Raw genomic sequence first — 27,745 nt, 5'->3', positions numbered from 1 at the left:
AATAATAATAATTATTATTATGATAGTAAATTTTTGATATTTTGATGATTGTGTATATTTCCCATGGTATATAGTTAAGGAGCTGACTTGTTTCTTCATAGAAAAATTATAACCATCTGACGATTGATAATAAGGCAAGACTTAAAAATAAAATATATAAAATTTTTCAATGAATCGCAATATCTCAAAAACCCTGGATATTTCAACTAGATATAGTGAAAATTAAAGTTTTGTGTTTACCAACTATCAAAATACCAACCATCAGACGGTTAGGATTTTTACATAAATATATATGCCAGCTCTTATACTAATACACCATCCGACGTTGTGTTCGTTACTTCTCTCATCGACCTCATACTTTCTATAATGTCTTTCGCCTACTTGCAATCTTCTAAATGGCTATTGCGATAAATTTTATTGCTTGTAGTACGTTATTCTGTATGACATTAGTATGACGTTTTTATAACATTTTAGTGTATAAGATGAAAAAAAGGGTCATGTGATTCAATCTATGAAAAAATAAATGGTTTGTTTTTGTATCCGTTTTTTTTTCTAGAAAAGTTTCGACTCAAACTTTCTAAATCTAAATTTCTATTGACATTCGATCACATCATTAGTTATTTAATACTCTTATTGTTTTTTCGTTTTGAAAAGCTAGCATTTTCGTAAAGTATTCGCATAAATAATTCGACATGTAAAATTTTGAAGCATTTTATATACAATTGCTTTTAACTAGGAAAATTATTTTGACAAACAGCAGGCTTAAAAAAATGGGTATTAGCAGTTGTTGAATAAATAGATGGACATTAAGAAAGCATAGTCATTTACTACCATTCTGATCACATCTATGAAAACTGTCACATAAAAGTTATCCCCTTCCTTAAAGAGTCGAATAATTCCAGAAACCACTGCTGTTTTTTTTTAAACTTAAGCCTAAGCTAACTGCTTCATTGACTTTTTGACGATTTTCGAAAAACTGGACTGAATATTTTTGTCATGAGTTTAATCGATCATTTCTTGCTCTTAAAATATAATTATTCAACCGAAAATCTTGAAAAATATTTATAAAGCAAAGCAACGAAAAAATTAGGATTTGTAATAAAAAAACCCGGGAATCGATCAATGAACACTCCGACCAATTAACATTATATTTTACTTTCAAGCTCACAATTCAACTAAGTTTTTTTTTTAATAAGTAGGTATTTATGCCCTCTGGCATTTCAATTATGATTTGAAGTAAGATAAATAATAAAAATAAATTATAATTATTCACAATAAATAATATAAACTTATAAATACCATTAACAATGACCACAAATTGATATTTTATGTTTTACAGATAGTGTGTTGAAAGGTCTATATCATTTTAGATAGATTCAGATGCATTCTCTCACTAATTACAGACCTGTTTATTGTGTGTTTATACTGTTGTCTAAAACTTGGAGTTATCAAGTATTCATATTTAAATTGTCTTTGTCTCTTGTTCACATTCATTATTATAGTTTACGTCCTTAAGACAACTAATTAAGGATCATCAAAAATCAATAACTGGAATTAAATCATTTCAAGCTTGTTCTTATTCTCAAACATTCTGGCAGAAGATATCGATAGACTCGTAGTTAATCGTTTTAGAAATTTTAGTTTAAATATAAAGGGAAAATACAAAGGGAAAAATCAATTTTTTCAATGTTTTTCTTATCTCTTGAAAATTTTGGTTTTCTTTTTAATACTCCTATGTCAAGAAAAACATGTTCTATATATTATTGTATTCATAGCTCATACACAAAATTTCAGTTTATTCAAACGACCTTCTATCTAGTGGATTCTATCAAAATTTCCATTGCAAGCTTTTGATAAAATTATTTCTTTAACTATAATTTATTACGACTGTATCATTTTTTTTGAAAGATCGTAGAACAAAAGCCAATAAGATTATACTTTTAAATTGAAAGAATCGAAATATATGTAGTATAGACGAAAAAGATGAAGGAATCTTCATATATCGCTTGAAACTAGATAAATTTCCTATGGCTATCACTTCGAATGTATTATCTGAACTTTGTGATTCTTGACAGTCTATTTCACGTTGAAATCAAAAATCATAACTTTTGTATCAGTTCGCAGGTTGTTATATATATACGAATTCCGTGTGTGGAACCTTTTTCCCATATGTACCTATTCATTTAAACCATTTTTAGAACCTGTAATTTTAAAACTGTTGTTAATTATATGTTATTAATAAAAAATGGACTGGGTTAGATAATTTCTATGCTTAACGATTTTTAATTACACATCCATAAGTTTTTTTTTTTGCTTATATAATTAAATCGCGCACATGTAAATTTAATTATTTGTACAAGAACAAATTTTTTTGTATACTAACATAAATTTAGAAAAAAAAAATACAACAATAGCTAATTAACATATAATCTTAACTTTACCTTCAAAAAATCAAATATTTAAATATTATTTAAAAAAAAAACATTTCGAAAACAATACGTATAAGATTTATTTATTTAATAAAACACTGATTTATTTGATTAACTTAAGTCAATGTATGTTACTTAAGAATTTTTATGAAATTTACCCAACAGTAGTTAATTTACTTTGTTGTAATCCAAAAAATTTTTTATTTATCTTTCACGCCTTTTTTTCTCAAATCATTATTAGCATTTACTGTTTAATTTAAACTCGTCTGTTTATACCTAGTAACAAATCAGGTGCCTATAAATTTCAAGGTTATCTGGCCATTTTTTTTAAATAATTTGATGAAGAGGTGAGAATATTTAACCATTCTTGTGGATGTCGAACCATTCCTGTTTCAAAAATTAATGTTAATAGGGAATATTCATGTATTTTTTTAAATTTTTAATTCATTGTTTACACCGTTATAACAAAGTAAAAAGTATAAATACTGCTTAAAAATTCTGTATTTAAGTGTAAAAAATATTGAAAATACATTATAATTTCGAGATATTTAAACGCAGTTTTTTGGCGCTCTCTGTTGATGACGTATAATTACGTGATCTGTCAATTGGTGACAGTTCAATGTATAATCTACACTTTAAAAAAATGAATTTACAACTCAAAATTTACACTCGTTATCATAAAGTTTTCTAATAAAAAGATGTAGAATAATAGAAATAAATGTAATACCATACAAAATGTAAGTAATTAATACCAAACAGTATGTCAACAAATTTGATAAGCCCGTACTATGATGTCACATCCGTATAAAAATTTGAATGTAATTAAAAAGATATTAATTACTAAAATAATGGTTTAGTTGAAATGTCCAGTCATTAAAGTTTTAAGAAGAAAAATATTTGAACCAAATTTAAATTTCATGAATATTCCCTATTACCCATTTGTGATTTATCAAATCAAAAAAAAGTTTTTTAATAATCACGTGTCAATTATTCAGGAGAAAAATTGATTTTCTGTTTTAATGTTCTTTAAAATGTCTCTAAAACTACAATCTCTCTTAGGAATAGTACTCTTAAAATGGAAACATTTACGAAAGTCGTTTTGTTTGGTAAAAACAATGATGACTCCAATCAAATTAATGTTTCAAAACACTTGCCGGTAATTTTTTGGGGAAAAAACAGTGTTGAGTACTGACTTTATGCCATCGTAATGACTGTAATACTAAACGCACCCAAATGAATGGTTTATTTGATTTGTCATGTAATAAAAAACGATCAACGCCATATATATATATTTTTCGATATAAGAGTGAAGTTAAGTAAAAATATTACATACAAAAACCCACATGAATATAGCAACAGTGGTATAACATATACAGTGGGTGGTCTTCACATTTATCATTAGATTAACATTCAAATCAAAAGGCACAAACATCATACAGAACTTGATCATCAAGTTCACAATATCCACAATTTATTGGGTAGACCGTTGTACCTTTGTATCTTAGCGATAATGTACCTACCTTTGATATATACAAGACATACAAGGAATGTCTAAGCCTTGTCAAGCCTTTTTAAAATTCGTCTATCTAAATCACTGCTTTTTGTGTATATTTTGCCATATTTTAGTTTTGATCATAATGTAAAATGTTGAGGAGGTAAAGTTTGGGAAGATGCACGGTTTTATCCCTTGGATCAAATCATTCATCTCAGATACTAAATATTACTATTATTTTGTCCTTATATGAGGAGATTTTTACGAATCTGAATCAAAAATGCCCGTTTAGAAGTTTCTGAAGATGTTTGTTAGGTTTTCACTGTTGATTTAAGATTATCCTCTTGCAGAAACTGACCCCACGTACATTCATTCGAAGGGTACTTAAATTTTTGGTTAATGGTTTATTATGGTCTTGTACCATGGGTCATTTATGAATTACATATAAATGTAAATATTTATCAATTTAATATTTATACTCTCAAAGAAATATATAATGTATAGAATAATACTGTAATTAGGAGGCACTTTTTTCATTTTTTCTTTTAAAAAAAGTCAAGTAAAAACCAAGTAATTAAGATTCGAGGTTGATCCAAGGTACAACTGTCTATTATACTATACTACGTAATGCCGCGCGCGTTTCACCTCATCTTTTTCTGTGATCCACAAGTCGTCTTTTCATCATATGTCAGATTATACAATTTTGTATTTTTGTACCAATCGTGTATTATTAAATATAGAAGGCCTTTTATAGGCATACCGTATGTATTTTTATTTATACTTGGAATAATAATGAATTTGTACTTAACGTTGAATATACACTATGTATATTCAATTAGTTTTTTTTTTTTTTTTTAATATGGCTACATGGGAACAGCTATGCATATTTGTCAGATTTGGAGACAAGTATGTCGTAAGTTTTTCCTATATAAAATATGAATCAAATTTGGAATCCGTTAAAAAAATAACATTTAACAAAATTATATTTTTTTAGGAATTTGATACCGAGCCAATAGTTTCTTACTTGTCAAGCGGTGCGATGTTTTTATGGAGAATTGTCAATAGGGAATATTTATGAAATTTAAATTTGGTTCAAATATTTTTCTTCCGTAGCTTTAATGACCGGACATTTCAACTAAACCATTATTTAAGTAATTAATATCTTTTTAATTACTTAAAATTAATTAATAAAAGTACAAATCCAGTGAGGGCATTTAAAAATTTCTAAAACGGAAATTCAAATTTTTATAAAGACGTGACATCATAGTACGGGCTTGTCAAATTTGTTAACATACCGTATGATATTAATTACTTACGTTTTATATGGTATTTCATTAAATTATACTATTCTACGGCTTTTTATTAGAAAACTTAATAACGAGTGTACACTCTGTGTTGTAAATTCATTTTTTTAAAGTGTAAATTATACACTGAACTGTCACCAATTGATAGACCACGTACTTATACGTCATCAACCGAGAGCGCCAAAAAACTGCGTTTAAATATCTCAAAATTATAATGTATTTTAAATATTTTCCTATACGTACATACAGCATTTTTGAGCAGTATTTATATTTTTTACTTTGTTATAACGGTGTAAACAATGAATTAAAAATATAAAAAAAATACATGAATATTCCCTATTAAGGAGTATAAAGCATTCAAATTTTGAATATTATAATGATTATAATAAAAAATATTTTAGAAGCCGAAAAATTAAAAGAGTTTAAGCAGCATTAAGGTAGTACCAGCATGAAATCACTTTTCGACAGATTTGGCCGAATTTTTTTTCTCGGGTTTATAATAGCTTTATTTATGAATTCCTAAAATTTCATAATTTTTGACCGTTTAGATCGCGAGATATTTAAAGACAAAGTTCGCGATTTTGAGGGTCATGTCCCATTTAAAGCATGTAAAATGTCCGGTCTCTCCAACTATTTTTTATGATATTATTATATATTGAAGAAAAAGTAGAAAAAAATGTTTATACAATACAATTCTAAAAAAAAAATTTAGAAATTAATTTTCACTTTCGAGATATTAATTTTGACGTAAATTGATCGAAATTGGGACGTTGGCATAATTATTTCCCATTTTAAACGGTCAAAATTTCTGAAACTTTGGGAATTAATAGTAAGCATTATTAAATTCTTAAATTTAATTTTTCGTTAAATTCTGTCGAAAAAAAAATTGTACCATTGCTTTAACATAGAAACTGCAAATACCATGCTGGAACATCCTTAATCTTAATTTTTAAAGATTATGATAAATATCAGATAAAAATAAATCATATGCTGTTGAGACATCTTATTAGGTTTTGAATGTGATGATTAAAACTAAAAATAAATATCAATCATTTCTTTATCGAAGTCATTTTCGATTGTTCATGAATATTGAAACATCATAAATTGTAGTTAATTTTCAAGACATTTCTTCAACCATAACAGTTCATGTGGGACTTACACATACCTACATTATGAATAGCAGAATACAAAAATCATTTTTGAAACATAACATAAATAGTACATGTTAAAATAATTAAATGCGTTGTCAATCGTTCCAGAACGGCAATTTCTAGTTGAACAAGTCGAAGTTTAGTTGAATACTTTTAAACTAGACATTACAATTGAAGGCTTTATTACTTCAAGAAGAGTATTTTTACTGTTGCAAGTTAAAATAACTGTGTATAAAATGTCAACTCAGTGAAACTAGTCGAATAAAAATATTTGTTTACATATTTGTTACTAGTTTCCACAACGAAGAAAACCAATAACTTTTTAATTTTTAAATAATTTGTTGCAAATATTTTAAAATTTCTAGATTATCGAAAATTAAGTAAAATTTTTTCTATATTAGAGTTTTATTAAAATTCAATCAATCATCAAAAATTCATTATTCTATCAATTCAGTTTAAGTAAATTTTTATAAATTTAAATAATAATGCTGCCAAAGACACTATAAACATGCTTACTTTCGCATTTATAATATATAGAGATAATAATTCGCGTGTAAAACTAACGATGTGTTTTTCACAAGCGTTTGAGCAGGTTTGATGCCAAAGAGACATCAATAATTCTTAAATGTATTATATTGTATTAAGATGGCCAGAAACATAAGCTATCCTGTTCTCAGTATCTTTTTTTTTAATATCAAAAATAACTTAAAATAATTTTAATTTTATGCTATATATGATCCGTTATGAAAAATATTAAATGATAGAGATAAGGTACACAAAAAGAGGCAGCACACAACTAATATGCGTTACTTTTTATAGCCTTATAAATAAATAATAGGCATATTTACAATAAAAGTTATAGTATTTTAAATTTATAATTTTCTGTATATGTTAATCATAATTCTGTGATATGAATTTTTAAAACATTATCATGTTAATACTTCTTTTATTATGTTTAACTGCATACACTAAAATTTATTATTATATTTAATAATTTTTTTTATTAAATATTAACTAACATCTTGTTATGGACAAAGCTCAACGATTAATATTTTTGTATTAAATATTATTATTTATAAAGAGATTATGATATATTCACTGAGACGAAATATAAAATTTTCAAAATTTGTTATTTATTTATTGGTTTTTGGAAATTAGAATTTGATTTTGAATTAATTGTGGAACTGTTGATACATTTTGTCACATTTTGGTCTTTCATTTCATCCAAAAAGATAGTGATAGTAATCGAAATACTAAAATTATTGGCAGATCTAACAGTTCCAACAATAATAGGCATTTCCTTTCGATATAACCATGAAAGTAATGGTAACACTCTTTGTTCCAGCAGATATATATTTCATTTACCATGAGTGTCATTTTTTACGGTCGAATAATCCATAATTTTATATTTCCATACTCAGTAAACGACAATGGTAGATGACTTTATGTTTTTCGTTCTTTCAAAAAGTCTTTGTGCCCGGGGATAATAAATATCAAGGATTTAAATTCCTTTTTCTATCTAGACTATTTCATGGCCTTGTTGACAGTATTATTTCTTTTGATTTAGATTCAATTATGAGACCTTTTTCTTTTCACAATCATAGCCTCCGAAACAAGGGTATAATTAAACAATAAGGTTATATTTCAACACTTGAAAATTTCATTAGAAAATGCTTACGTTTTCACAAGAACATATTACGTAAAAATTGCTAACGATCATAGTTGATTGGGAAACAGAATAAAATTTTTATAACATAAATTAAATCAATAAAAAAAATATTTCATAGATTGATTGAGATTATTATAAAAACAATCTTATATAAATCATATACTGTATAAATATTTAACAACTGATTGAATATATCAAAAAACGATCAAGAGTGAAATGTTCCGTATGTATGAGGTTATGTATTGCTACCAAAACGTACATGGGTATAAGTTTTAACTTCAAAACATGTGCACAGTATGAATATAGTTTTAATTATTTTACAAATAAGAATTAACTAAAAATTCTTATACTCCTATAATAATTAAAATTTTTGCCTAAATCAATTTTCTTGTACGAAAATTTGGGTATTTAATGAAACATAAGTGAGTAGAGTAAAAATTGATTGTTACGGAGTCCTTAAAATATAATTATGATTGTTTATTTGAGTGCCTATAAACGTTTATATAGTTGTTACAAAAATATATTAACATTTGTCTTGTAGAATAAATAACAATAATCATATATCTATGGTTACAACAATAAAATAATATTGCTTTATAAATGAAGGACAACAATCAAGTAAGTTATATATGAAAAAAAAAATTCATTTATACTTTCAATTATTTTATACAAAGTGTTCACTGAAAAATGGCTTCGGCTGAAAATATAAGAGTCCATGAAATGGCGAACAACTATTTTGTTAAACCATTAAAGCTTCATTTTAAAACTAAGTAGAAATTCGATCCAAGGTATTTGTAGCTTGTGATGCATTTTTTCTAACTACATAGACAGCTACACAATCAAGCAGAAATCTATATATTGTCTCTGTCAAATACTTACACGATATATTTGACAACAATTTCCAAATGTTAGATTAAAATATCTGATAATATGTTTATTTTGTTACTTTAAACAAGACTCAGTCTAACAAAACCTACTAAATTCTCAGCCAATTTGTTTCGGACGACTTTTCCATATAAAATGTGCGTGATCCTTCACAATAGCGATTGATGGTTTCGTAAAATTGTTTCAAATTTTTTCTGTCAAAGTTGATTGTTCAAATAAAACAACCTGTAAAATGACGTCACTAAACTCTATAATACGAACTTATTTTATTAAATTATAAATATTTACCGTCGTAAATATAAACAAACACATTGGTATATAATATATATTATATACTACATGTATATATTTATATATTGGGTAATAAAAATATATGATTCAATTATAAATTGGTATTACTGTCTGTAATTTTTTTATATTCACTATATATACTCATAGATGTATAATTATAAGAAAAATTATTTGAGAAAAACGTTTTATATCGAAAAAAGATTTCGGGAATTTTTTTCAAACGATAATCGATAAAATAAGTTTAGGAAAGATTCGGTTGCATAAGCAGGTTTTCTTGTACGGTGTGTTCCTTTGTATGACTTAGGCATCCGATAAGGATTTTCCTAAGTTCCAACACTAAGGGGGTAAAAAATTTTGTATGGCACATCGTGATTCCTTGGTCCAATCTGCTACCAATTTTGTATAAACTTTAAAAGACACGTTTTTTGTATTTTGTTGAAACTCATCGCCTAACGGGGTGAAAAAGGATTAGAAGCAAACTTATTTCGGGTGATTTGCATCGAAATTGATAGTACTTTTTATTTGTTTACATTTTATTTTAGGAAGATCAAAATATTTTAAAATCTAGCAGTTATCCGCAGGTTTCGCGGGACAATTTCGAAAACTACTGAATGAATTTTAATGAAACTTTACAATAATATATATCATAAATCAGAATAACACATACGCTACAATTTATAAAGAATGCACGGGGGGTATTGCTAGTTTGTTATGAAAAAGTAAAACGGATAACATTATTCAAAGTAATTTTTAATTCACATTTTGTCATATTCATTCAATTAGTTCTACCAAATATCGTCATAACGTATAAATTATATTTCGTATGGTTAATTTCATTTTTACAAGCTTTTATTTAGTTTCTCTTGCCCCTTTGTCTGTCTGCAATCAAATCTTGCAAGTCAAATTGGATCCACTTCCTGGTTTTCGATTGAGTTGAAATTTAGCATGCACATTTAGTTTAGATGACAATGCATGGTAAAGTTGTGGCGTCCCGATTTTCCCATCGCTTCCACCACATTTGAAATATATATTTTTTTTGAGTCTTATATTATAAATTTTAACAAAAAACACTTTTTAAGGCACAAGTTTTTACTGTACTAAAAAGTAGAAAATAATGTTAATTATGAGTCACTCATACCCGACTATCTGTAAAAACTTGAGGCGCTAAATATCAAGAATGAGTCTAAAAATAATTAGGCATGTGGAGTTGATGCATAGGCACTTTGGATAAAATTATTTTCTAATTTTTAGTACAATAAAAGCTTGTCCCTTAAAAAAATTTTTTTTTATTAAAATTTGTTTAGTGTTCTCCGTTTGGTATTCACATCTATGAATGTCATTATTGATATAAATTATATATCTATAATATCTAAGCAAAAGCGATATGTGTATACAATAACAAAACGTACTACGCGACCCACACACACACACACACACATACACGCATACACACATACACACATTCATGCACTCACTCGAATTGAAATGAATGATCGATGTTTTTAGCCAGTTAACGTTTTATATAAAATGAATATTTATTAATACTTTTGCGATTGGTTTAACTACATTCCATATTGACATTTATTGTTGATACTAAATTTTGTGCTGTTGCTTTTTTTTATATATAATATGTTATATATATATTTATTTTTTTGAACATTTTTAGGTTAGTGTATTACTACTACTGTGCCTGACGGCCTGGCCTATTTGACTATATTATTTAATGTTCAATTTAAAATATTAACTTATAAATATCGATTTTGCATTTAAATATGTTTATATTAGTTTTCATTCGCACTCTTAGACTAAGATGTTCTTAAACGTGTGTAGTATATATAGCTGTAATTTCGAAAAGCGATATTATTGTAACGGTAGCTTTGTGCATTGACTTTAAAAAGAATTTCGAAAACATAAGACCTGTCCTATACTGGGAAGTTCAAAACTGAAATTCTGTCGTGAATTATTGTCCATAGCTGTTTTTTTTTAAATCAGGTTGTGCGTTGGCTATAAAGGGACTCTCAAAGGTGGGGCTGCAGTCTTTTCAGAGCTACAGGAAAATTTACTGACTGGTCTAACACAGTAAATGGAGTTATTCCACCAAAGTGTAGATTGAAGATATACCTTTGATGTTCTAATTACAACGTTGTTCACATGAATATAAAGACGAGACGATAGAACACTAGAATTGCTTTGAGATCGACGATAAAACTGCTTTGAGATCGATTTTTTTTTCTCGGACAAAACAGATCAAGATGGGGTTTTCTGTTATGATTCAGGAAGTCATTTATAACCCATTTTGATTCTATACAATCCATGAAATTTTTTTTTTTTGCATTATCATTTTTGTAAATGCATCTTATGAAAAAAAAATTAGTTCGTGATAAATTTTTATCGAAATTGGCTAAATTTTTAACTCGGGCTTTTGCTGATCATGGATATGATGTTCAAAAATTTCTTCAATAGACCAGGTACTACCTCTAAATTGTTAAAAAATGCATCCAAAATAATAAGGGATTTCTCATCGGTGGATATCAGGATACTAGGGTACTCGAAAATGAACATAAAACCACTGCCTGTACTATACCGACACTATCGGCAAACTTCAAACTTGTTCTTATGCCCCCCCCCCCCAATGTATTTATTTAAAACGTTCGAAATCTTCATAAACAGTGCATACGGAATGCAATTTACTGACATACGAAACAAAATTTTTTTATTCAAATAATTTCAACGAAGTATTCCGAATGTTTCATGGAATAATTTGAATGTTTGAATATTTACTTTTACATAAATGTTTTTGTTGAAAATCTAATATGTAAATTATTATTGATCTTAATAAATAATCATATTTATTGATCGATTATTTATATACAAATGTTATAATTGTTTATATAATAATAAATAACATATTCTATTATTAAATAAATAAGCAATATGTTATTAATATTATTATTTGTATTACGTTCGTTCAATGTTACATCGAGAATAATAGATGCACAGTAAAGTTATCAAACAATTCATTTGTTTATTTTACAACACTGCCATTCATTTATAAAAAGAAAATCATTAAATTTATTCCTTTTTATGTCTGGTGAAAATTTACAACATTTTAAGCCTGGTGGAGGTTAACAGACCCCCAAAATTATCTTCTATTACAAGCTTTTATTTAATTTCACCGTTGTCCCGTTGTCTGTCTGTAATCAAATCTGGCAAGTCAAATTTGATTCACTTCCCAGTTTTCGATTGAGCTGAAACTTTGTATGCACATTAAGTTTGAATGACAATGCATGGTAAGGTTGTGGCGTCCTGATTTTCCCATCGCTTCCACCATATTTTATATAGATATATATTTTTTTAGTCTTTAATTTAAAAAAAATACTTTTTAAGGCACAAGTACTAATTATTGTACTAAAAAGTAGAAAATAATGTTATCTATGAGTCACTCATACCTAACTATTTGATAAAGCTTGAGGCGCTTAATATCAAGAATAAATCGAAAAATAATTAGGCATGTGTGTAGTAGATGAGCACCTACGTGAGCGATAAATTGAAATCTTCACGCTTTTTCAAATAGTCGGGTATGAGTGAATCATAGATAAAATTATTTTCTACTTTTTAGTACAATAGCAGCTTGTCCATTAAAAAATATAATAACTAAATATAAGTTTTATTTTTTATATATCCAAGTCAAATTGCTTATTCTAAACTTAATGGGGACATGTAAATACGGTTTTTGAAGAGAAATTAAACAAATTCATGTACTTTTAAAGTTTAAAACCATGTATTATTTAAAAAAAAATTATAATTTAATAACCTTATAAAAAAATATAAATAATAGAGTATCATAAAAATATTAACACATACAAAATACACCATATTGTTTGGTTTTTTTTTTTTTTTTTTTGTTAATGCAAAATAAAAATGAAATACTATATCCAAACTCCAATTTTATATAATATGAATGTAATTATCAAAAACAGAAAAAAAAGACACTATGTACAATATATTATATACGTATACAGACTGTGGCATAAGTAAATATATAGTTGTAATGGTATTTGACTCAATGTTATAAACCTATGCAATAAATTTACATATCCTTGTCATTGCTTTAAGACGTTCATTACTTTTTAAATTCTTATGTACAATCGATTGGTTTATAATATTGAATCAAATAGCATAACAACTATATATCTACTTATGCCTCACTGTGTGTATTATAAACAGGACCGTTCGTCCGTAATACCAACATAACACAAAAATAATATTAAAAAAATGTATATAATATACATCAATTTTATATACATTATACATACTTCCATCTCTTTTGAATTTATAAAAAACAAGTGAAAACAAACAATTGACTGAGTTAATTGTTGAAATACCATGTATAGGCAGTGTTGATAACTGTCACATTTCACATACATACATATCTGACATATTTAACTAATATTCTCATATAATGCGCAAGTGTTGATGCGCAATCGTTTGTTTTTTTTGACGTCATGTTAATAACAAAAGATATTCACTTTGATATTCCTATATTACATACTATACATACATACTCTAAAATTTGTACCTAATTAACGCCCTCGTGGGTAAACAGTGATGTTTACAAAAAAATGTTTTAAACAAAAGTTGTTTATTTTTTTGTAAGGAACATTTTTTACATTTAAACTTTTATTCTATCTCTAACGGTTTACAAGATGGGTACTACGGACCCATGACCCAATTGACCCATGTTGCTCATTTACGAACTTGACCTCACTTTTTACGTCCTAAGCACGCTGTAAAAATTTCAGCTTGATATTTCTTTTCGTTTTTGAGTAATCGTGACCACAGACGGACGGACGGACGGACGGACGGCCGGACGGACGGACGGACAGCCGGAAATGGATTAATTAGGTGATTTTATGAACACCTATACCAATTTTTTTTTTGTAGCATCAATATTTTTAGGCGTTACAAACTTGGGACTAAACTTATAATACTATGTATATTTCATATATACATGGTATAAAAATTATAACTAGCAGTGTCGGTTGGTCTGTTAGCTTTTGAAATTATATTCTGAATGTACAGTTAGCCGAAATAAAATACATTCAATTTGAATTCAATCGTCTCAAATTGTACTAGAAAAGAAAGACGTAGAGCCCTAAAGAAAATATTTGATTTTGGCATGGGTGTTCATAAAATAACTTAATGAGTCCAATTTCGTTTTTCTGTCCGTGAACACGATAATTCAAAAGCTAAAATGTCGAACTGAAATTAAATAACGTGCTAAGGCAATAACAATTGAGTTTGAGTTCGTAAATAACCAACATAGTTCAGTTGTTTATAAAAAAACTTTTGTTTGAAACATTTGTTTCGCAAATATCATTGTTTTTCGCAAAGGATAAAACTTTGGTGTCCATTACTTCCAAAACTATAATAGAAAGCGAGTTGAGACTTGTAAGAGATAGTGAGTTGAAAACTTGTACGTGGCTTTAACACTTTGCACGGCGTTTCAACCATTGACTCAGTCAATTGTTTGTTTTCACTTGTTTTATATATAAATACACTACAGTAGGTATCTACATTACCTAGAAGAGATGGTAGATATGTTTAAAAATAATATCAAAGATAACAATAATCATAATCATAATAACGTTCTATAAAAATGTACATATAACAACTTTAGATTACATAATTTCTATTTTCATATTTTCGTGTTTTTTTTTCTTTTCTATTTTTAGTTTTCATCCAACATCGATTATACATATACCTTACAGAGTATTTCGAAAGTATTGTACTGAGAATAAAAGTCTCGATTAAATATCCCGATACACATTTATACTACTTTTCAAGGAATCAATAATAAACAGTAATTTTTACAAGCAATATTGTCAGTAGTTTTGAGTCTTCCTGTATGGTAGATATGCATATATGTACATTTTATATAACAATATAAAAATAAAATTTATTTTTTTGGGAATAGTCTCTTCACTTCCATTATAACAACATAATTTCTTGTTGTTGATGGAATCTTAATGAAAATTTGTTTCGTATTTTATGGCGATTGTATTTTAATTGTTAACGAACAATTGTAGACAATGTAACTTGGTGACAAATGGAGGAAAGTTGCAAGTTGCCAAGGTTCTTTTTAGGTACTAAAACCATCTATCAATTCTTCAAGGATAAAAAACGAAAAATTCATAGCACAAATAAATATACTATACTTCGAAGAGATTTGTTAAAGTGAGGACATTTATTGGGAAAATCACTACTGACGTCAATTACTAAATATGATAGTCATAAACGAAGGGTTCAATTTGTTTAAAATAATAGTTTAAAAAGAGTAAAAAAAATGTTTTTGTAACTATCTGAACTAAAAGATAGAAAATAATTTTTTCTTAATTTCTATTATTGTTTATATTTCATTACAGATATTGGTAAAAGTAAAGTCATTATAAAATATCTCACAATCTCTTACGATAATATGATTTTTTTTGAATTTAAAGAAATTATTTTCTACCTTTTAGTTCAGATAGTTTTAAAAGCATGTTTTTTAGTTTCTTTTTTTAAATATAATTTACTTTTTGTATTTTAGTTTTTTTATCACCATTATTTATTATACAAATTCAGTATAAATATGGTGGGAGCGCATATAAATGTATATATTTTCGAATATGAAAATAGTTATTCCTGAAAATCCTGACCAGGATAATCAAAAAACCGTATTAAAGGGGGTCAAAATCAAGTTCAAGTTTCCGTTACATATTAACATACTAACATACGTATGCAGCTAATAAAAGCGTGTTAAAAATAGTGGAACATGGAACGACTAGACCAATAAAATAGTGGGCTATTTTTTAAAAGATAGTTTATTCCAGTATTTTAAGTTAAGTTTCTATATATATTTGACGTCTGTTGGCACCTGTTATATAGACGCCTGTCATGTTTTAAGGCACCGTTTATCATATGGCAAAATTATTTCTCAATCACACTCACGAATGTTAGATAATGGAAGTAATGCACATGATGTATTTTGGCTCAATTTCCACATATGAAAAACTCATAAAAAAAAAAAAATGAAACAAAGACAGAAGAATTATGCAAAAATTATAGGATGATCAACATGATACTTGAACATTTGCTATCCTTGTTTTGTTTAATAATAAAAAAGCATATTATTATTATAATCTAGCAAATATTATAAAATAAGGTACCAACTCTAGAAGACTAGGTCGCTGTTGCTAGTATTATTATATACCTACCTATCTACCTACAACTGTTGTTAGGTACCTACTTGTATATATGTATATATTATTATAATAATGCAATATGCATTTCTCACCATATAAAATGATATTATTATTATCATGAGTATCATGGGTGTAAAAAGGTGATGAAACGATAATGCGTTTTTTTTTTCGAAGTCATCTCTTTATATGTAGTAAGATCATCATTGTTATTATCATCACCCCAATTTCAAATCATTATGAGATCTCATACTATATGATGAAACTTAAACTCACAAGTTTTTTATTTTTCATTTTTTGTCAATTCACACGTTAATGTGATAAGACCAAAATTGTCGAGTATGAGTCCTATCTCGATATTTTTTCAATTTCTGGATTTATGTATCGCGTCATTTCGTCAGCAATTCTTCTTTTTCTTGCCAAGAAGAACAAATTGGGTTCAGAATGAAATTATCTTGGAATCTAGTGAATTAAATCAAATTGCTATATTAAAACCGGATTTTTATACTTTAGAATTCGAATTTTGTTTAATAGTTACCCAGATTAGGGTAGGTTATATTGGCTGTCCACGAAGGACACACTTAGGCCATCTGAGGTTATTTGCTTGTATGCTTACTGACCAGTGTAACCTTAAAGAGCATATGTACATATCAATTTCGTAAAAAGATTTCTGAAGATTTTGTCATTTTGTCTGAAGCCATTCTGTCAAGGGGGAAAATCATTTGGAAAGAACTGATCCACACTTCGATGAAATAAATCACTTAAGTATTTCCTATAGCTTATTAAAGCTGTAGAACTTTTGGACCAAATTTGAAGTAAAGCTGGTATAACGAATTACACTAGCCTAAATACAAAAAGTCTAGGAAAACTTACTCCTAAGTTAAGTCTTATTTTCCGTATCTTAAAGAGGGAAAATTATAAACAAGTAAAATTTACAAAGTTTAGAAACCTCCCACAAATTTTTCGGATACGGAAGCCTAAACTAGCTTTTAAAACATAGCTAGGAACACTGAACGTTATGACTTTTCAAATGGAAAAAAAAAATAAAATCGGTTCATCCGTTTAGACTCTACGATGCCACAGACAGACACATACACACACAGACACACACATATTGCGGTCAAACTTATAACACCACTTTTTTTAGTTCGGGGATCAAAAATGAATATTATTAATTTAAGTTTAAAACCGGTGATAACAGTTCCTTTTTTTTTAAACAAACATAATTTAGTAAATACTATCACGCTAACGTGTGACTAGACATATTGTTTTTTTATACCCCCATATAGGATGATGATCGTTCGTAGTGTCGTTTTTCTTCTAAAGTAAATGAATTGGGTGTTGTTTTTTTTATATTATCGTATTATTATAATGTAAAATGACTTTGTTTAGTGTGGTAAAAATCATTGTTTATGGATGTAATTTTGTGATGTAAGGTACCTCTTATTACACAGTGTTATAAATGCAAGTTATTTATAGGTAAGATGTGTATAATATGGGAGAAAAAACAAAAATTTAAGGTTAAGGGAAGTTGTCTTTTTTATATGAAATTTTGACTATAAAAACATTACAATGAAAAATTATATGAATAGTTTGGCTTAGAAATTCAGCCTCTTTCTACACCTTTTTTAAAGTTCCAATCTTCGTAAACAAACTTAATTCCGAAGTCAGTACAGTAAGCAAAACCCTGCAATAAGAGGTAAGAAAAGGGCTTTCTGTCTGATCAAAAGCTCTCACGGCCACAAAAATTTTTGACGAGTAGTTTTCGAGCTACAGGCTGTCAAAGCTACGAATATATTATAGTTTAAGTAAATGACTAGGAAAATGGCTTTCTTTGAAACTTTGTCAAACCAGTCCCAAAATGTTTTTCAATTCGTAGGTACTGATCAAAAACTTGGCTGCAAGACTTTTTAATGAGTCATTTTCGAGCTACGGGCTTTTATTTTATTTATGACCAAAATGACTAGATAGGAAAATGGTGTTCTTTGAAACTTTTCAAACCGACCACAAAATGTTCTTTGGGTCGTTCTGATCAAAACTTCTCACAGCACAAAATTTTCGAACCGATAATTTTCGAGCTACGGGCTATATAACTATAATGTTTGTGTAGCTTTGAAAGCTCGTAGCTCTCGAAAACTACTAGTAATAAATTTTCGTGGTCGTGAAAGCTTTTTATCAGAATGATTCAAGGAACATTTTAAGAAGGGCTAGTAAGAATTTCACAGAAATCCATTTTTCTATCTTATATTTCACGGTCCTTTTTTTATTACTGAAAATAGTTTCTTAATCAGAAAGTCATGGTATAGTTTTCGAAGGTTATAGATTCCATAGGACCTCTAAATTTCTACAGCCTTATTCTTAATAAACTTCTTAGAAATCTAGTGAAATAGTAACAAGGTACTAAATATCGATTGAATCTTTTAAAGAAATCATTTCAGTTAAAATTGATATTTAAAAGAAAAATTAAGTACATAATAAAAATTACAGTAATTATATGATTTATTTAAAATTATGTGTGGAAGAGTAGTAAAATGATATAAAAATAAAATCAAAACATTTCCTTTTTAATTAACAAAAATTAAAATAATAAATAATACTCAGTAATTTGTGTGGCAGACATACAAAATAACATATAGCATATAGAGCTTAATGACAAAACATATGCATAACCATTTTAAAACGATATATCTCAATTGGTTATGTTGATTATAATGGTGACAGCAGCTGTGTGTATTTGTCGCGCGCGCGAGACGCTTAATTGCCTATATACACACACACAACACAACTGCCATCTTCATTAATAATATTTCAAACATACAATACCAAAAAATTTTCGTACAATAATAATTTGTTCTTTCTAAATTTTTCTAGGTAAATGGTGTCCGAGACGAGAATGGTCTACTCCACCTGATGCGCGAGCGGCAAGTGACGCAGCACGAAGGGGTGTCCTTTATTCCTCCGTCTTCCTAGGCAGTCCTGGTAAGTTTTTTTTTATACTCTTCATATCTACACACTAATAATAAAAAAATGACCATAGCAGTATAGCACACACAAACAAAAAAATGAATTTTATTAATTAATTTTACATCTTTTTCCAATCAATATAAAATGGTATATATTTTATCTTTTATTACATTTCTTATTATATAGAAAGGATGGCATACCAACTGCATAATTTATATCTCACTCTAGTACTATAGAGTACGCTTGCAGTTGTGTGTTCAGAGAGAATCATTGTCGTCATAAACTCTGTGTGTACGGTCTATGTGTTAGTGTTAAAAATATGTGATAGTAGTGGGGGGAGATCGTTTGGTATATATGTTATACGGAGCGCGCGGTGTATAAATAAAAAGAAAGGCCATTATACTATTTATCATATATATATGCGTTAAAGTGAATTAGATATATATTATGGTTGCTATGACAACGAATGCATTCCCGCCTCGCGGCCATGGTAATTGACATGCACGCATGCGTACTTTGAATGTTTAACATGCGCTGTATATTATATTTATCAACAATTTTATACTGTATGATATAAAACACACAACTTATCACTATAGTGTTACTATATTCACTTCAAGTCTGCGATGTGATGGAAGTACATTATTAGTTGTTCTCTGTACAACAATCAAAGTGCATTTTGAAGCTATTTTATCAATTCTAATTCGTTTTTTATTCGTAATATATCCTTTTTATGCCTTAAGAATATCTAAAATATATGGGGTAATATTTACTTTGGTCCAAAGTTTGTAATGCTTCAAGATATTGACCGTTAAAACAAAATTTTGGAACAAGTGTTCGTAAAAGAGTCTAATTAGCCCATTTTCACAAATCTATCCGTTAAGACAGATTTCTTAGAAAGCGGGCATAGATTCGTGAATACTTTATAGGGCAAAGATATTTTCACCATAAGTGAAGGTCGATCAAAATGATGTTTTTCATATTATACAATTTGAGTATTTTCATCAATGAATTTTTTCTACATTTAGCTTGTCGTGCAATTGGTAATTTTTGGACATCCTGAAAAAACTGCCCGGAGGAAAAATGTTAGACATAACCCTGGCAATAGTTCAGCAAATTTTCAGCTGTTCTGAAATGATTCTCAAATATTACTTCCTGGTCCTTGACCTGATAACAACGTATCATTAATTAAATCAGCCTTATTTAAATACGTTAAATTGTTAACTTTTTCGAAACTTGCGACAGTGTTTGTCATGGCATTGGAGCCTGTGACCATCAAGAGGAATGGTCACTGACTCCTGAGGTAGGGACTTACTAAGATCATAGCACCTTGACAAAATTCTCAATTTTTTACTCATTAACCTTTAAGTTTATTTTTAAATTAACCAATAATAACCTCCAAATATGTTGATCGTAACCTTACATTTAAGAAAAACAACATATTTTTCACCATTAAAAATGATACTATATTTATTAACTTTATATACAGTGATATATGTTTTTTTAGTGATTTTTTTTATTCTATATATATTAAATATATATATTTAGTGCCCCAGGTGTATATATATAATCGCATAAATATTCTCCTATCTGTTATTTGTCTATCGCATACAAATATATCATAAGCGCATATTATATGCATGGCAGATAGACAGAGGAACAGACATTCATATTCACCTACAATTTTCAAAAATATTAATATAGAATTTTAACATACCCTTTAATCAAGTTTAAAATGTGATTTACATCATTTTAATTGGTATCACAAAAATTTTTCATATGAAATCAAATAAAAGGTTTTTTAAATATAATTGTTTAAAACATTGATTTTCAAAAAATAATAAAAATGTATTATTTTTTATATTATTTTGTTATTTATGCACATATTTCTTGGCGCTTCCACCATTTTTTATATCGTTACATATTTATTAATAACCATAAAATCTAGTTCACACAAAATATTTTAAAATGATAATACATATACTTATTATCATTTATTAATTTGGTTATTTTTATAAAGAGTTCATTCATTTTCCATAAAATGAGGGATATTTTTTCCTGTTTTCCGGTAATAATTTTTTTTCTCATCTAAATTGTCTTTTATTATTATTATTATTTTATTTTTTATTTTTTGATTTGTTTAATGATGTACACTACATTTACAATAGTTTCATGAATATTGACATACCTACATAGAATTTGAATCATTATCCAGGTAGATTTTTTGAAAATTAAAAATAAAAAAACGAGTCGAGAATTCTATTTGTAGACATTTCTAAAATCAAAATGATGTCAACTTTGTTTATTAAAGGAAGCCAATATTTTTTTAAAGATTCTGATTCTTTGGAAAAACCAATCTTTTGTTTGAAATTGTTTTGGCTTGGTGTCCATTGCTGCCACCAAGACAAAGGTTATTAGAGGTTAAAACTTTTCCACCAAGAAAATCTTAGACCGCTTAATCAGTTTAACCTTGTAAATGTCTCCGTATTATAAAACTAAAAAGTGTATTTTCAGTATCCCTAAAATGAGAAAATATTTGTCTTCCGGTTTTGAATTTTCCATTCTGTTTTCGAAAAATTGAGGTGTAAATTTATTTTAGCCATCCTGTATATTCTTTTCATTTAAAGCCTAGACTTTATATATTATTTAAATTATCAGTATTGTCCATCGATGATATATCTGTTTTGAATTTTTTTTTGTGTGTTAAAGTTATTATTTATTGTTTTTTAATTTTATAAACAATTAGCGTACATTTGTTTGAAATAATGTTATACATTCTTTATCGTTTTATCAAATCACAATTCTTCTATTTAGTTCATTGATACGTAAAGCGACACAAAACCCTCGTTGAAATATAGCTAGATTTGTTTTTAATCAAATATAATTTCACATAATAGACATCAAATATTTAATACAGGAAATATCTCACAAAACAATAACAAGATATTTTCTCAAACTAGAAAAAGCTGATGACCATCAACCTTGAAACCAACGTACCAATATACCCCAGAAGTTGTAGATAAAAATCTTATTATAGGACATTAATATTGTGACATTGAAGTGTATTTCGTCACTATATTCGACTATCAATAAAATAATTGTTTTATACATTATTTTGAGCACTTTTACTTTGAGAAACTTTTCTATAAAATAATTATTTCACAATTTTGTACAATTTTTTCTCGAACTTTGTGCGTGGGTGTCTTAATTTGAGATACTATTTATTCATCTGAATTTTCTCTATTTTGACTTCTTAAATCTTTTAAAACGATAAAAGCATCAGACTTTGCACATTGGACACACAACGATATTATACATATGAATATACTAAATTATTCAATAGGTGTATAAAATTTTTTTTTTTTGAAAAATTTAATGGTAAAATATTATTCGATTGAAAATAACATTATAGAAAAATGGTTTTAATAAACAGTTCAATAGTTTGCCGGTTTGTGTTTTCGTTTTGTGAAATATTGTTTGATAAATTTATTATAGATACATCATGTTTACTAAAAAATTGTTCAAATTTTAATTTAATAGATATTTTACTAAATGTGAACGAACCCTAATATTATTATCTTTTATCGTATATTGGCCAAGTTTCATCAATTTTAGCGGTTTGCTTTTTATTAAATTTTTTATCTCATTTTGGAAACAGTGTTTTTTTTTAAGTAAAAACAGTAAAACTTGGATTTCCGCTACCCCGACGTACGGTACTTCTAAATTTGATATATTATCTCAAAAAACGGTATACAGAACAACAAATACCTCGATAAACGACAAATCGACTCACACGATTATCACTCGGTTCACCTATCGTGTAAGTTCGACGTATTGTGAAACACATCAATGATGTCTTATCATTATAATCTTATAACGTATCTTATTCTTGAACTTTTTTTGGTCATTATTCTACACTTTATAGCGAATTCTTCCGCCAAAGAATGCGTACTAAAAATAATTGTATACTCATCATTAAATAAACACTCTATATAATTATTTGTATATCTATAACATCTATGATCACGTTAGAGTATCAATGTTTCGATGCTGTGTCAAATGACATCCAACGATCAATCACTTGTCATTTTATTATAAATAAATGACTAATTCAAATTATTATTATATTATTGTTATTATTATTTAAAATATTTTATATCTTTTAAGTTTGAAAAATTTATTCAAACAAAATTTTTTTATTGTTTATTCGTGAGAGAATTTTTTTCTAAATAATTTGTTTGTAAATTATCTGTTAATAAGCAAGCATCTATGGATTGTAATGGCTGTTTTTTTGAGTATCACAATTAAGATTTATTCATTCTTAAAACCATTGACTTTTATTTTGACAATTTACTTAATTTTCTTTGTTAAAATTATTTCTTAGGAGGGCTTGGATTCTAATTTTTTTTACTGTGGGAGACGGGCGTGTATATGGGGGTAAGAAAACATTGAGACAGTTTAGAAATATGTGATTTTTGAAGTGAAAACTTCTTTAGCATAAATTTCATCCATGATAAATGGCCAGATTCTTGCATACTTTAGTGTCATAATGGCTATTAAGAAAAGACATTATTTTGAATCAAATAGGTTTTAAATTAAAGTTAAATAATTAGCCTGTATGGGATTTCTCAAGCACTAGCAGTTTTGTGCTCACATAAGCGGCAACCAGACTTAGAAAAAATAATTATAAATCGTTATATTTGGAAACGCTCATGAATGATAATAATCGAGATAGGCTATAAATGTTTTTTTTTGGAGTGATCCTAGAGGTATTGTATCAATTGATACGAGTGACAGCCAAATCAGATTCCTGGCCCATTTTTCGGACTAAATTGCAGTCTATCTTGGATAAATAAACAAAAATAGAATACTAACTAGGATAAACGAAGATGTGGTTTTTATTTCAAATATAACATAAGCCGCGGTCGGTATAGAACATATAAAATTGTTATTCAGGTTATAAACCAAAACTATATTATATCTAAAGGTATTAAAAGATTATTATTATTATTAGTAAGTACCTTAGAGGTCCATGGGAACCAATTAGAGTGTTCACACACGTTGATGGATGCTCCAATCAGAAGAATGAAACGAGAATTATAATAATAGAAAGATTGTTCGTTTATCGTTCGAAGTATATGGTGATCATTAGAGCTGCAGTGGTTTGCTTTGTAGAAACATTCATCCGATGATGACCGCTTTTCTTTTTATACCTTTTAATAATCCTTATACATGTATATATGTGTAGCAGTGACCTTTTTATATTATGGGGTCATACTTTATTTTAGACCCACACATACAAGTGTAGTTTATATAAGTAATGCGATATCGTTTATTTAATATTTGATTGTTTTTCATATTTTTAATATTTTTTTAAAATCAGTTTAGTGTTTGATTTAGAACGGTTGTCGATGCCAGGCTTTGCTTGGCTAAAAATACAATATTGATTTCTCTTTTGAAGAACCCAGAAAATTTTCAATTTCTCGACAATCTTCAAATTGAAGAATATTCAGCGAGGAAGATATTCAAATACATAATTGAATAAAACAATTCAAAAATTGTTTTCCCACCAAAGCAGTGCGCTCGGTGTTGGACTCCTTGAAAACTTTTTTTTTAAGGGGGCCGATAGCGAATATCTCGTTTTTTCGAGTATCAGGAAAAAGCTTTGTATATTTTGTACACATTAATTTTCTATTTTTTTAATTAAAAATTAATATAAGATTATAAAAATTTTTTATAAATTTGTTCGACACGACCTTTGAAACAACTTCTCAAATTCTCAGCCGTTCGAAAATAATTGTCGAGTACTCTTTCAGACTCTAAAAGCATGGTATACATTTTGAAAAAAAGTAAGAACATGAAACATGGATTCGTTTTAGATTTACCCTCTTAATAGGTGAACTAGAGCTCAACTTGCAAAACTGGTTAAAACCAAAGACGAGATATTTTTGAAAGGATATTTTTCTAAATTTTTTTCCGTTTTTGTTAATTAAAAAAACAAAAATCAGTCAGCCAGTTATCTATAGGCTAGCAACCAAGATGATTTAAAGCTAATATATAATAAATTTTTCTATTAGATAATCCATATCAGGAATCTTTTGCAATCTTCAAATCAATTTTTCTTTTTAAATTGCACTGTTTCATAGATCAATTTTAATACACGATAATGATTATAAAATCGAAACAACACCACCATTTTTAATAATAGTTATATTGACCCATAATTATTTTCTATATCAAGAGCTAAAAAAGTAATAATTATAATATTTGTTTGTGAACGTATTTCATAAACAATACATTTAATAAATACCATATAATTTATTTAAATCGTGATTTACAAGTTAATTGAAAAAAAAAACCAAGATGTTTTTTAAATTAAAAAAATATAATAATATAAATACACATGAAAAATAATCCAACCAATCCGATATTTATCCACCAATAACAACTTCTTTCTATAATATTAATTGTCTAAATAATAGATTTGCTTTAAAAAAAAATATAAAATTTAATAAAATAAATCGTTGGATACGTAATATTTTAAATTTATTTATGAGTTGTATTATATTTCATAAATAGAAGGAAAAAAAAAACCATTTTTTTAGTGACCAGTTTGTCTGAATGGTGCAATGATAATGTACATCCGATGCCCAATAACCTACTATGCTTTCTTTATTTATATAATCTGTTTTAATATTTTTTATCCGGGAAATTTATTTTTCCCTTCTGTACATGGTACCAAACATATTTTCTTGTTTCAAAAAAATATTTGTTTGCTGCATTTTAATTTTAAAGCAACCAAATTCTTATTTTCCTTGAGTAAATATTAACTATCTGTTATGGCCCTTAATTTTTTGGTTCGAAAATTTTTATACGTTTTATTTCTCGGTTCGTAGACTTTTCAACGAGTTTCTTCTAATTTATATACACATATTTATACAAATAATGTCTGTATATATATGATTTGAAATTTAATCCAGTTGGATGAGAAGTATGTATTTATATAAATGACTCATGTGTTATTTTTAAACCTAAGTTATATATTTTTTTAAGAGTAAGTTTTATTTCTGGAATTTCTAATATTCAATCGTTTCTTTTTTTCTGGTTTTATAAAACTAATGAGAACAATGGACATTAAAAACTCATGCCAAGCATCGGCATTATATACAAAAAAAAACCCTGCAAATATATCGTTTTTAAATCTAAAAAATCAAATTAACAAATATTACCAATCGGACACTTGATTGGTTTGTAAGAAAATTTGGACTCTTTCCATTAAATGAAAAATATAAGAAAGTAAACCGTGCTATAATACAGCATCAGCACAGTTTTCAATTGTACGACGTTTGATTTAAAAATCTCGGTTTAATATCAGATCCAACTTTGTATATTGTAAAAATAATTTTGCCATGTGACAATCGGTGGCTTAAAATAGAAATACGATAATAGGCTTCGAGTGAGTGGGTATCAGCAGGCGTTGACTAAATATAGATATTTATAAACAAAAATAAACCATAGTAACTTACGCCAATTCTGTTTAAATGTATAAATGAATTATGTAATAAATAAAATAAATAATTAAAAAAATGAAAAACCCGACTGCGTTAAATAAAATTTGAAAAGAAAGAAACTAATTCAGTAGTGTTTTATTTAACTCATTTAATGTACTACTATTTCTCGCAAAAATCTGCCATTTTGTTTTTGTTTTTCAAACACCTATCTAAGAAGACTTAGGTTTTTAAGATGAATATAACGATTCCTTATCTGTCGAAATCCTTCGAGCCGTTTAGAAGATATGAGATAATAAAGAAATTTACAAACGCGCGAAAATTTTTTTGATACTTGGATAAGAAGTCCACTGCTTAAATGATTTAGTGATTAAGTAGATTAATACTGGCTTTCTTAAGAATTTAGCCTGCTGATGACATTGACTGTTTGATGTCATTAGTAATTTTCCCAATATTTGGATAATTCTTTTATAAACAATTTTACCGATAAAATAATTATTCAACTTCTTAGAACAACCGCATATTTATTAAATACTCTTTTTATGATAATGATATTTCTTTTATGTTTTGATTTGTCATAAACTTTTCAAACTTCCACACAACTTTGAAATAATATCTGTTATAATCGAGGTTAAAGGAATATATAAATTGTATAATAATATTGAAAATATTTCTAGGTATACACTTTCACATGTATGGAGGAAAACGTGGTAAACTCGTGGTAGACATTGTCGGGTAAATGTACTCCGTTTCTTGCTTAAGTATACACAAACAAATAAATAACAAATACATTTATATTGCCAACGCGCCG

At 27.4% G+C, this 27,745-nt stretch overlaps 1 protein-coding gene across 3 annotated transcripts in view; it reads left to right on the top strand.

Annotated features, from left to right (window-relative positions):
• LOC123294097 (homeobox protein homothorax) overlaps positions 1-27,745 on the top strand; it is a 530,011-nt gene that overhangs the window by 279,956 nt on the left and 222,310 nt on the right. For all 3 annotated transcript variants that reach the window (XM_044875178.1, XM_044875177.1, XM_044875179.1), the window contains exon 9: positions 19,334-19,441. In XM_044875178.1, the coding sequence (XP_044731113.1) occupies positions 19,334-19,441 (108 nt within the window). The remainder of the gene's footprint in view (positions 1-19,333; positions 19,442-27,745) is intronic.

The sequence above is a fragment of the Chrysoperla carnea genome, chromosome 2 (genome assembly GCF_905475395.1).
Source record: "Chrysoperla carnea chromosome 2, inChrCarn1.1, whole genome shotgun sequence".
NCBI lineage: Eukaryota > Metazoa > Arthropoda > Insecta > Neuroptera > Chrysopidae > Chrysoperla > Chrysoperla carnea.
The sequence above is the reverse complement of the archived record's forward strand: the minus strand, read 5'-3'. Positions and strand labels throughout refer to the sequence as shown.